This window comes from Phocoena sinus, chromosome 10 (genome assembly GCF_008692025.1).
Source record: "Phocoena sinus isolate mPhoSin1 chromosome 10, mPhoSin1.pri, whole genome shotgun sequence".
NCBI classification, from domain to species: Eukaryota; Metazoa; Chordata; class Mammalia; order Artiodactyla; family Phocoenidae; genus Phocoena; species Phocoena sinus.
Window position 1 is genome coordinate 36,815,835 of NC_045772.1, and position 12,509 is coordinate 36,828,343.

General features: G+C 43.5%; 1 protein-coding gene across 9 annotated transcripts in view; it reads right to left on the reverse strand.

The window, feature by feature from the left end:
• TMTC2 (transmembrane O-mannosyltransferase targeting cadherins 2) overlaps positions 1-3,526 on the reverse strand; it is an 847,045-nt gene extending 843,519 nt beyond the window's left edge. For 4 of the 9 annotated variants that reach the window (XR_004351769.1, XR_004351771.1, XM_032645687.1 and 1 more), the window contains exon 1: positions 2,451-3,100. Coding sequence is in view for 5 of the 9 variants with exons in the window: in XM_032645687.1 (XP_032501578.1) it covers positions 2,451-2,533 (83 nt within the window). In the remaining 4 variants the exon portion in view is untranslated. Of the gene's footprint in view, positions 1-966; positions 1,032-2,450; positions 3,255-3,384 lie in introns of those variants that run through there. The other 5 variants (XM_032645685.1, XM_032645686.1, XM_032645684.1 and 2 more) reach the window with 4 other exon arrangements.
• Between the last annotated feature and the right edge of the window lie 8,983 nt (positions 3,527-12,509).

Sequence of the window (12,509 nt, forward strand, 5' to 3'; positions counted from 1 at the left end):
ATTATCATCATCCTACAGTTTCCACTTGACTCCCCAGCTTTTTTCCCTGCTTCTCACACAGGCGAGTTAGAGCAGTGAGACAGAAACCTTGGCACTGAATCACCTGAACATGGTATGCAGACACCAAATATGTGCCATGCTCCTATTAATACATATTTCATAATTTCTAGGATTCATAAAAACCAAGTGTAGCACTTGTAAGATTTCATACTCTCGAGAGTACGTGATTGCATATGCAGTTCAGCTACCAAGAAAATTAGAGTAAAATACACTTTTCAAATTGTAACTAAGTATAATGTATACTTACAGGTCTTCAACATCATAATGGTATATATTGTCTATATGTCACACATTGTGCATGCTATCAATTAGATGATACGGGCAAATCATCACGTTAAATTCATCTATGCAGCTAGGTATAACTCAGGAATTTTGACGCTCCATTCAATCTATAGCAGGTAAAGAACTTATAACAATTGCCAACTATCAAAGCACAACTAATTTATCATCACACTCACACCATTCTGCCGAGTTACAACACTAACACTTCTGACTGATGATTAAAGAACACAAAATAAGCGTTAAGTCTACAGAGAAATGTACATGCAAATGTAGTTTAGTTCCAGCCTTAATCTTTATTAGGATAGTTTCTTCTGACATGTACTTTTTAAAGAACTGGACAGCAATAAAGAATAGCCACACCATGCTATTTGCTTGATTTAGCACAGTGTTCTACAATAGTTACAGTATGACGGTAAGTTACTTTTTTATATAAGTCCTAAATTATTGGTTTAAATGCTTACTCTTCAAACTGTCCCCAACAGCGCCAGTAACTGCCCAGATTCTTCCCTGAGCTCGCTTCAGTGAAAAGTCACCCAACTTTGGAAGCAAGAGCTTTTCCTGCCAATATTCTAGAAATAGCAGATACAGAGTAACACAAAATTGGAGGGTACAGAAGCAGCTCACCTCACTCTTACACACAGACCATTTACTTCTCGAAGCACGTAGCAAAACTGCTGAAATGTGTACACTGCTTGAAAGTTGAGGAAAAGTTTATGTGTAACAGTGGCTTCCTATCAACTAGTCTCTGATAGACACTACATAAAATGCATTAAGAAGCGTTTGCTGGCTGCTCTTGGACCTATTATCAGGGGATTTCATAACAGACATGTGGGTGTGAACCAAGATTCGCTGACTGAAGGCATACATCCATGAACATGCTTTTAGCTGGAGAGTGGGCACACAAGAGGATACAGAATGTGGCTAAGCACCACCGAGAGAAAATTCTGCCTTCCTCTCCCCTCACTATCAACCACTTCACTTAAGTTCACTCACTGCCTCGCCCTGGCCCTGAGGATCCATTCACTTTCCATAACCCAGAGAGGCTGCTGAAAAGCTGTCAAAGTAAATCTGTGCTCACTTTTTGGATGGTTTAACTTCAATGGAGCATGAAACACCCCAGGACGGTTAATAAGTTTAGCCAGGCGTGCTGTTCTCCCTAATATATTTTAATTATGCATCTGTTTTAATTGTAATCAGATTAAGTCACCGGAAAGGCACAAATTGCAATTTTCCCTAATGGCTATTAGAGCTTTTCATCAGTTTCTAAACACTAACAATGTGTAAAAAGTAGGTAGAGACACGAGCACAACTGTGACATTTCCCAGAAATCGATGCAGTTTCTTTGACAACACAGTTCAGGTCTCATTAGCCACCCAAACTAACCCAAACGCAGAAGACAACTTCAGTCTCTAGGGGCGTCTTCTTCCCCAATTAGCACAAAAGAATCGCTAACGTCTAAAGTAAAACTCCCAAACAGAAACGAAAACCCAGGCTTTTATAAAGTGCTACTCCATCGATCGGTGAGGGAGGCGGGGGAGCGGAAGAGATGAACAGCAGCATTATCCTGGCTCAAAGTAAAGTACACCATGGGTCAAAAGGGAAAGTTGAAATAGAATGCGATTTCTCCACTATTTTGGCAACTGTCAAACGTGTGTTTTAACCTCGGGAAATAAAAGTGTCCCATCAATAGAAGGAAACATTACAAGGAAGATCTATTAGGGGACGGGGAGCAGCTTCCTTCCAGTCCAGACGTAAAATCGCTCAATGTGCTTTTGTTGCACCATGGAATACCTAAGATTATTTTTTAATACGTTCATTAAAGAGTTTCCCAAATTGCTGTGATTTCCGCTAAGAAACTTAAGCGTCTGCCAACAGCCTAGAAGGAAAGGAGAGGAACCTGCTGCAAACTAGGAACCCAAACTCCCTCAGCCCGCCCAGTGCGCCCGCGTCCCCGGCGTTTGCTTTAGGTGTTGATGTTTACGCGTCTCCTAAACCTTCAGGTGCTGGACCAGTCCCCCCAAGACGCACTTCGAACCTTAAAGCAGGAAGCTTCAGAGCTACCGCGGAGTCCCCAAGCAGCCCGCCACCCCTTCCTCTCACCCCCTTACCTGTCATCGTAGCAGAAATCCGCACTCAGGGTGTTGAGATACAAAGCGAGCCCTAGAGCGCTGCTCACCAACTCTGCAATCATCTCTCCACCGCCTTCCCTCCGGCTCGGCTACCAGCGCGAGGGCAACAGCGGCAACAAAAAACAGAAGCATCAATCCCCACCTTCCGCCGCTTTCTCCTCCCAGCTTCACTTTTCCCTCGTTTCCCCACCCTCCCTTCCTCCCTCGGGTCCTTCCAATCCACCGTTCTCCTCCTCCTCCTGGCGCCCGTCTCCGCAGCTCCTGCGTCCTCCCTGGGTGCGGGCTCACACCGCGCTCCCCATGCCCTGCGCCGACGAGCAGCGAGCGGCGTTCGGGCTCCGCGCCCCCCGGCGGATGCACAGGGCTAGTCCTTCGCGCGGCTCGCACCCCCACCCTAACCCATGGCAGTGCAGGGCGCCCTAGGTGAGGAGTGGGACTCGGAGGAGGTGGAAGAGTGCGGGGTGGGGACAGAGGGACCGGACCGAGCCGGGCTCTGAGACCAGCTGGAGGAAGAGAGAGAGAGAGAGAAGGGCGGGTGGGAGGGACAAGGCGAACCGCCTCCCCTCGCCGCCTCCCGGTCGCACCGCTCCGGTGCCGCTCGGGCCGTCTCCGGCCGCCACAGCGGCTGCAGCTCATTCACTCTTTATTAGCTCCCCTCCCGGCCCCAGTCCCTTCTCCAATGAAGTGAGAAGCGGCGGCTGGAGACTCCAGAAGCTCCCGCGTGGGGTTCTCGGAGCAGCCCCCCGCGCCTGCGTGGCCAACCCTCCACCGGGTTTGCCCGGCCCCTTTCTCCACCCAGATCCGCCCCTAAAGTTCCGCCCACGCTACCCCCTGGGCTGAAGGCTCCTCCCACACTCCCCCCAGGCCGGAGGCTCCTCCTCCCCACCTCCCGCCCTCCCCTTGTTTCTTTCACCTTCGATTTCACTCTGGGAAGCCCAGGGAATCCAGGGGCGACGGCTGGAAGACAGCCCAAAGAGGTAGCTGGAGTACGCCCTGGGCGGGGCAGCTAGAGGAGGAACGAGACCGAGGAGGACGCAGTCGCTCGCCCCGCTCTTGCCTGGCGGCGCCTAGCACCGACTGGATCGTGTGCCAAGGGCTGCCAGGCGTAGGTCCGGTCAGCTGGAGAGACTTCTGGGCACCGGGAGAGGAAGAACAGGTTTGGCGAGTGCTGCGGACTTGGTTGCCACAAACACACACGCGACCTGTCACACACCCTCACTGTGCGTGAACCGAAACGGTGCGGAGGGCAGGGGGGGGCGTTGGAGAGCTTGAGGGGTGTCTTAGGAGGGAGAAATTTCAGCTCCGAGCCGACCGTTGTTCCGAATGTCAATGGAGAGACGTGTGGGGAGGGAAATATTCCCGCAGTCAGGTTAAAAAGAAAGGACCCCCGAAGAGGAAAGAAAGACTAGCGCACACACATTCATACCCCGCAGCAGCGGGAGCTTTTCGTGGTTTCAAGGGAACTGTCAGGCTGACCCCAAGAACACGGAGAAGAGACGCCTGAACAACCGAGTACAGCGCTACCCTTACACCTAGGAAGGCGGGAAGCTAATGCCCTTTCCTTTCCGCCCGGATGCAGGACTGGATGGAAGGCGTCCAACATGATGAAATATGGTGTAGAAGAATGGTCTGTGTAGAACGAGCTCTGGGTACTAAAGTTGCAAGACCAAAGAGGACCGTGGGCTGCCTGCCACATCTCCTCCCGGCTTGGCCCCTTTCTGGCTGGACGAGTGGCTCCCGGGACCGCGATGAACACTACTGCAGCGCCCCCTGCTGCATGGCAGCCACAATGCATGGAAAACAGACATGTAGAGGGCTGACTCCCCCCCCTTCCCCCCCATACCTCGGCCATAGCTCCAAAGGCAGCACCTAACCAGCAAGCTCTCCAAAACGGCGGCAAGAAATTGAGCCCCCCGGATGTCTGGCAGTGGCCTGAAAAGCAAATACCGTGGTTTGGGTGTCTGCAAAACAAAGCAACACCTTTAAATGATGAATATTTATTATACCTGTTATGCCATGCACGAAGGGCCCATTTTTGTGCCCTGGGAAAAAACATAAGTAAACGCACATAACAGGGGACTGTATCTTTAAAGGCAGGGACTGATCTTTTGCCTTTTTTTTTTAACCCCATAACCTCTGCTCACTGTCAAAAAGTTTTTAAAATCATATCAATTGGCCCATCAAGGTCCTCTGTGTCCCTCCACTGCACTTACATGTTGATACTTGATCCTAGGACACTGGAAGAAGGGCACGCTCCTCTAGAATCAGATGCTTGAGTTTGTGTCCCCACTCTGCTGCTTACCATCTGGGTGACCTTTGGTCAGTCACCTAACCTCTTTGTGCCTCAGTTTTCTCACCTATAAAACAGTGATGATAATAATACCTATCTATGGGCACTATTATTACGAAGATGAAAGTAGTTAACATGTGTAAAGCACCTAGAAGCGTCCTAAATGCAATAGAAATGGTAGCTGTTATTACTACTACTACTATTATTATTATTCTCTCCAACTTCCTCTTATCCTTTAGGTTGTCAACTAGCACCTAGATGTTTACCCCCAAAACATAATCCCATCACATCCACACTGCTCCAGTCCTAATCCAAGCTACCCATGTTCCCTACACGGACAAATGCAGAAGCTTTCTAAGTGCTCTCCTTACTTCTACTCCTGCAATTCTCACCCCTCGCCAGTCATAACGTCAGGTATTAGACGGAAGATTCTTTTGAAACCCTATGATCTCCCTGCTAAAAGAAACTGTTCAATGATTTCCTGTTATACATAAAATAAAACTCGAATCCTTACCACAGCTAGCCAGCCCTTCGTCTGGCCCAATGACTCTCGCCTGTCTCACTCTGCTCCTGTGCTCCAGCCACAGAGACGTCCTGCTCCTCCGGAATCTACACTTTTCTTCTCCCCCACGTGGAATGCCTTCTAGCCAGAACTTCTCCAGCTCCTTCTCAGCATTCAAGTCTTAGTTCAAAGGTCATCACAGGAAGGCTTTTCCAGCCCACACTTTAGAAGTAGCCTCTCCCCCAGCAATTGCTATCCCATCAGGCTGCATTATTTTCTTCATAGTACACATTAGTATCTGGAATCGCCACCAGAATTGTGGTCCCAAGAGGCCAGGGACCTTATCAGTCTTGTTTTCCATGTAATGCCCAGCACCTATAAACATCTGGACAGGTAGAAGAAAAAAAAGTTCACAGTTAATGAACAAGTAAATGTGCTCAGCAGAAACTGTAGAACCACTGAAAATCCACAAACTTTCATCATGAGAGAATAGGGTAAACGGATTAACTGTCAATGTTAAAGATAGTAAAGTATTAACAAAGGAGCGAGGGAGGAAGTAGGTTAAAACTTCTTAAGAACACATTGACTCTTCAGGAAAGTGGAAGTGGTGTGAAGTCACAGGCGGCTCCCCTTAGTAATTAAGAGGAAGGGATCAGAGGCAAGAAAGCATGAGAGACACATGGGTTCAGTCTGCTGAAAGCTTGTAAGCATTTTCCAGAGCTGTCTTCTTTCTCAAGGAGCCAACAGATTTAAAGAAATATTTGCTACACTCCTCCCTCACCTCCTCCTTTTCTCTTCCCCCCCCCACCCCCCAACTCCTCTAAATTAGAAGCACAGGAGACTGAGAAATGCCACAAAGTGGCACGTCTTGCCATCCCTGATGAATGGAAGGCTGAAAATCCAGCTGTGTTTGAGAAATCCAGCTGCTTTTAACAAATTTTCCTACTATAATTTAACGTGGGTCTCAATATTCTTCCAGGGCATTAAGCCTTAGTCTCTATCACACTGCTCTCCAAGGGCTGAGAAGCAGCCAATGCCTGCATTTTTGACCTTCCTTGAACAACTTTGGGGGGGAGATCAGATTAAAGATGTAAAGATGTCATCACTCTCCTTGCAGATTATTTCAAACCCGAGGACATTGCTATTTAATTTATTAAGGTATACTTACCCATTGTGAGACTCCTGCCTGGGTTTTGAAATATATATATTTTAAAAATTAAAAAAAATATATATATATACACACACACATATATATTCTATTTAAAGCTACTGTTTATCTCCACAGATGAAGGAAATTAGGCTGACTGAGTTGAGTTTTCTACCTTAGACACCAGACTGTCCAAAAAAGAGCTAAGCCTTTATTTTCCCCAAGTAGGTTCCACACATCTGCTACCTCACCACTTCCTCAGTGAATTATTTTTTATAGTTGCCCCGACCTACCCTGCATTTGTTCTGCATTTCCAGCCCTTTGTTGTACAATTCATACCTTTGCAGTGCCAGTTCCTTGGGGTAAAGATTTCCTTATTTGCCTAAGACATTTTTAGTTTATTGTGCAACGCTATCTTCCCTTTGGGTGTTGCATAAATATTAACTAAAAATCCACATCTGGTCTTGGTCGGCATTTCTATTTGTCCTAATATAATTTCTCTTTGAACAATTCATTTGTAAAGTGTGCCAAGGGTGAAATGTGGCACATAAATTCTCCTGCTGCCTAGAATGCCTTTTAAAGTGCCCACAGATTTGGTTATTTATGAACAGAAGATTTGCACCTCTTCCTTGCTCTCTCAGTTCTAAAAATGTACCAGGCCAAAGTAATTACAATCTCCCATATGTTTTGTGAAAAGGTATCCAAGAATCTCCTGCTAAAATCTTAACAGATTGACTAGGAAGCAGAAAAGCACTAGCCCAGCAGGTAAAACTGCCTGTTTAGGGAGGTCAGAACAGAGCTCTCTGTTGGGGGACTCATAAGCTCTGGGCTTTACTCAGGAAATAACCCTGCAGGAGAAAAACAGCAGAGCGTGGATGAAATGTGGGTCAGGGAGCTGAAAGAGGCACCAGGGCTGCTTGGTTAACTAATGACAGTAAATGCATCGGCTACACATGTTACCTTTCGATGTTTCCCAACATACCTTAAAATGCTACCCTGTAGACATTACAAATGTAACATCGCTTTATCCCCAAACTTGTGATCCATAAGGAATATAATTACGACGATGCAACCATGGAAAGAGATCCTGTCGCCACTGCCATAAACCCAGGGCTGTTAAGAACCAGCTGCTTGGGCTTCCCTGGTGGCACAGTGATTGAGAGTCCGCCTGCCGATGCAGGGGACACGGGTTCGTGCCCCCGTCCGGGAAGATCCCACATGCCGCGGAGCGGCTGGGCGCGTGAGCCATGGACGCTGAGCCTGCGCGTCCGGAGCCTGTGCTCCGCAACGGGAGAGGCCACAACAGTGAGAGGCCCGCGTAGCGCAAAAAAAAAAAAGAACCATACTAAAATAAAGATCACTTTAAGAATCTTCTAATTCACAGGGTGCCGGGTGGAGGAGGAAGAAGAGTGTAGAAATAACATGTTGATAACCAGATATGGATAATTGCAGAGATGATGAGGCTAATGATAGAATTCAGAAACTCAATCAAGAAAAGCAAGGACAGCCTCCTTCATAGAATCTCTCTGAATGCATTCACATGCACTGGTATAAACAGTGATCAAAAATATTCTAACGGCTCGAAAATGGCACAGAATTTGGGTAACAGAGTTTTGATAAGCCTCAGATTCTGTAAAATAAAAGATAAATCAAAGAGTAGGTAGAAGACTAGTTTTGAGGTGGACCTTAGGTAAATTAACCAGTTATTCATGAACATTGCCTTGATGCTTAGCCCAATATGGACTCTTCAGAGACAGCATCGTCCAGTAGAACTTTCTGGAAAGGCGGTTTTATACCTGTGCTCCCCAGTGTGGTAGCCATCAGCTACATGCGGCTACTGAGCACGTAAAGTACGGCTACTGTGACTGAGGAACTGAATTTTAAATTTTGTTTAATTTTAATTAATTTAAATGTAAATAGCGACATTGGCTAGTGGCTACTACATTGGACAACACAATACACACACACAATACATTTTTAAGAATAAATGTATTCAAAGCATGCATAGACTTTTCCCTAACATAATCCACACCATCTATGAGAAAAATAATTGGGCTAAGCATACCCAAACTCCAACACAATAATGAAAGTATTAATGTAAATTAAAATTTGGAAAACCAAGGAAAGCATTTATAAAAGTGACTTAATATTATTATGTTAAAAATACCACTACAAATTTGCACATAATAAAGCATGTTTAATCCACTTATTATTCCTATTAAATGATTAGAAAGTCTATTTGCAGTTTGGCCTATTCATCTAATAATAAATGACTGAAAATCAATGCATTTAAGACTTTTGCAACAGATTTAATTAATTTGCCCATTTGAATGAATAAATATCTTAACATTTATAATACTTTATTTAATAATTACAAGTAAATGATATATTTATGGCCTTACATGTAGCCTTCCACCATCCTGTAATTTTCTTTCCAAATGTTCTTTATGTCTTTCATCTTTCTTTTTGTCCTTTTCATCCTATTCTTTCATTTTTGCATATTTTGCTCCAACAAAAGGATTTAAATCTCAGTGCACAAAACAACAGTCACCCTCCCACATGTGAAGGTCTTGCCCTGAGATATATAAACTAATAAGAAAACAGCTTGTCTGCAATGGTAGATTCGAAGTTAAGACATTCATTTTCTTGGCAGTCAGTTCCAGAGAGGCAGTCCTTGGATTGAAATGGACAAATGATGACAACACTGAATTAATCAATTCCAAGCTGAGCACCAATGGGAACCTGGGTCAGGAGCCTCTCATTCCTCTACACCTCCTGCCTGAAGTTAATCGCATGCCAGTGCTAGGCTGGAAGGTTATGATCCACTACCTTTGATAATTTTGGTCAAGTGTCTCCCCCGGTTTATACTGCAAACGTGTGACCCAGGCAATTACTGATCTGCTTTCTGTCAGGAGAGATGGATTTTCGTTTTCTAGAAGTTTTCATAAATGGAAATAACACTATGTACTTTTTCAGGGGTGAGGGTTGCTATCTTCCACTAAGCGTAATTATTTTGAAATTCTTCCATGTTTTGTGCATCTTAGTAGTTCATTTCTTTTCATCTCTTTCTCTGAGTAGTATTCTATTTGTATAGCTATACCACAATTTGTTTATCCATAGATCTGTTGATGAACATTTGAATTGTTTCCAGCTCTTGTCTACTACAAACAAAGCTGCAATGAACATTTATGAGAAGCCTTTGTTTGGACATAAACTTTCGTATCTCTTGGATAAATACCTAGGAGTGGGATGGCTGAGTCATTTGATTGGTAGTGTTTAATATTTTAAGAAACTGCCAGACTTTTTCCAAGGTAGTTATAACATTTTACATTCTCACAAGCAGCTTAAGAGAGTTCCATTTATTCCACATCCTTGCCAACACTTGATGGGATCTGTCTTTTTAATTTTAGACATCCAACTAAGGGTGCAGTAGTATCTCATTAAAGTTTTAATTTGTATTTCCCTAATACTAATGATGTTGAGCATCTTTTAATGTGCTTATTTTCAACCCATACATCTTTGGTGATATGTCTGTTCAAGTCATTTCCTCTTCTTCCCCTCCTCCCCCTCCCCCTTCTCCACCCCCTCTTCATCTTCATTGTCGTTAGCTGCTTGAGCAACACAAATTTATTAGCTCACAATTTTCTGGTTGGAAGTCCAGCATGACTCAACTGTGTTCTCATTTCAAGGTCTCATTTGATGGGAATTAAGTGGTTTAGACAGCTGAACTCTCATCTGGAGGCACTGGAGAAGAACCCACTTCCAAACTCATTCAGTTGTTGGTAGAATTCACTTCTTTGCAGTTGTAGGACTGAGGTCCCCATTTCTTTGCCTCTTAGCTTTTATTTTTATTTATTTATTTACTTTTTGGCCTCACCGCGTGGCATGTGGGAGGGATCTTAGTGCCCTGACCAGGGTTCGAACCCATGCCCTCTGCAGTGGAAGCAGGGAGTCCCAACCACTGGACTGCCAGGGAATTCCCTACCTCTTAGCTTTTAGAGACTGTCCCCTTCCTTCTCACGAGGACCTCTTAATTTACAAAAGAGCAGTGGTGCTTAGGGTCCTTTATATCCTTCAAATCTCTCTGCTTTTCTTTTTGCCCATTGAAGCAATTACATTGTTTTCTTCTTATTGGATTTTGAGAGTTCTTTATTTAAAATATAAGTTCTTTGTAAGGTAAGTAATTTGCAAACATTTTCTCTCAGCCTGTGGCTTGTCTTTTCATTTTCTTAACAGTGTCTTTCAAAGAGCAGAAATTCTTAATTTTGATTAAGTTGAATTTATCTTTTCTTTTCTTTTTTTTTAGATCTTGTTTTTGGTGTTGGATCCAAGAAATGTTTGCCTATTTCAAGGTCACAAAGATTTTCTCCTGTTTTCCTCTAGAAGTATTGTAATTTGTGGTTTTAGAATTAGATCAATGATCCATTTTGACTTAGTTTTTATATATGGGATGAGGTATGGCTCAAAGTTTGTTGGTTTGTTGGTGGTGGTTTTTGTTTTTTTTGTTTTGGGGTTTTGTTTTTTGTTTGGTCCTTGGATATCCAATTGTTCCAGCACAGTTTGTTAAAAATTCTGTTTTCCTCACTGAATTGCCTTTGTATCTTTGTTCACTGACATATATGTAGGTCTCTTTCTGAACATATAATCTGTCCATCGATCCTTCTGTCTATTTTTATGCCAATATCAAACAGTCTTGAGTACTGAAGCTTTATAAGTCTTGAAATTGGGTAGTGTAGTTCTTACAACTGTTCTTTTTCAAAGTTGTTCCTTACCTCTAATTATGAAATTTTAAATTGTATTTCCCTTTGTTATTATGAGCCCTTATAATTTCGCTCTTGTTTTCTTTTGCTTCTTCTTGATTTATTTATTAATTATATTTATATGTTAGTATGTGATTAGGTATATGTGAGCATTTAGGTATGTAAATGTAATTGTATCTGTTTCCTGAGTGAGTTTCTTTGAATGAGAAGTAGAGTGAATATTTATGGTCTATGATACCAGTTAGTAAAATGGGCAGCGTATGATTAAGATATGCAGGTATCGGGCGTCCCTGTTGGTGCAGTGGTTGAGAATCCGCCTGCCAATGCAGGGGACATGGGTTCAATCCCTGGTCCAGGAAGATCCCACATGCCGCAGAGCAACTAAGCCTGTGAGTCACAATTACTGAGCCTGCTTCTCTGGAGCCCACATGCCACAACTACTAAGCCCACGTGCTGCAACTACTGAAGCCTACGTGCCTACAGCCCATGCTCTGCAACAAGAGAAGCCACTACAATGAGAAGCCTGTGCACTGCAACGAAGAGTAGCCCCCGCTCACCGCAACTAGAGAAAGCCTGTGAGCAGCAATGAAGACCCAATGCAGCCAAAAAATAAATAAAATAAATTTTTAAAAATAAATAATTAATTAATATTTTAAAAACTTAAAAAAAAAGATATGCTGGTATCACTCCTTCTAACCAATATCCTTAAAATATTTGTTCAACATGTATTTTTCTCTGTGTTCCAAATGAAAAAATTATTGTACACTTTGAAAGTGATACAACACTTTAACCTAGCTGGGATTATCACTCATATCTGTACTGTCATTGGATTGCACTAATCACCAGCTTTCACAAGAGATAAGTGATTTAATGGATATAGTTACAAGTCTTTTTTTTCTAGTATTTAAATTCCCTGCCCCCCTCACACTTTCATGCCAACAAAACATTTCCCATTTTTCTGTGGTTCCTGTTCTATCATCCGTTTTACTTTTGTGAGGTTTCAGAACAAGACAACGTCTTTGGAAACATCTTACATTGTCTAAACTTTAGTTGTAAATCACTGGTTCTCAGCAAACAGCACATATCATGTTTTGTAGTCAGTTTTACCCTTTTGGCTGACAGGAACGACAGACCTCAGTCTCAGGGTTATTGCACCAGGTCCCCTACTTACAGAAGCAGGCTACAAAAATACACATTTCAAGATAGGCTGATTCTGACCCAAAGGGATTTTTGAGTTGCAATTCAAGGGATCAATCATCTTTACAGCTTGCCAGTTATGAAAGGAGTCAAATGTGCACTACATTTCCAATTGATTTCAGTTGTGATTTTATATCCCTAA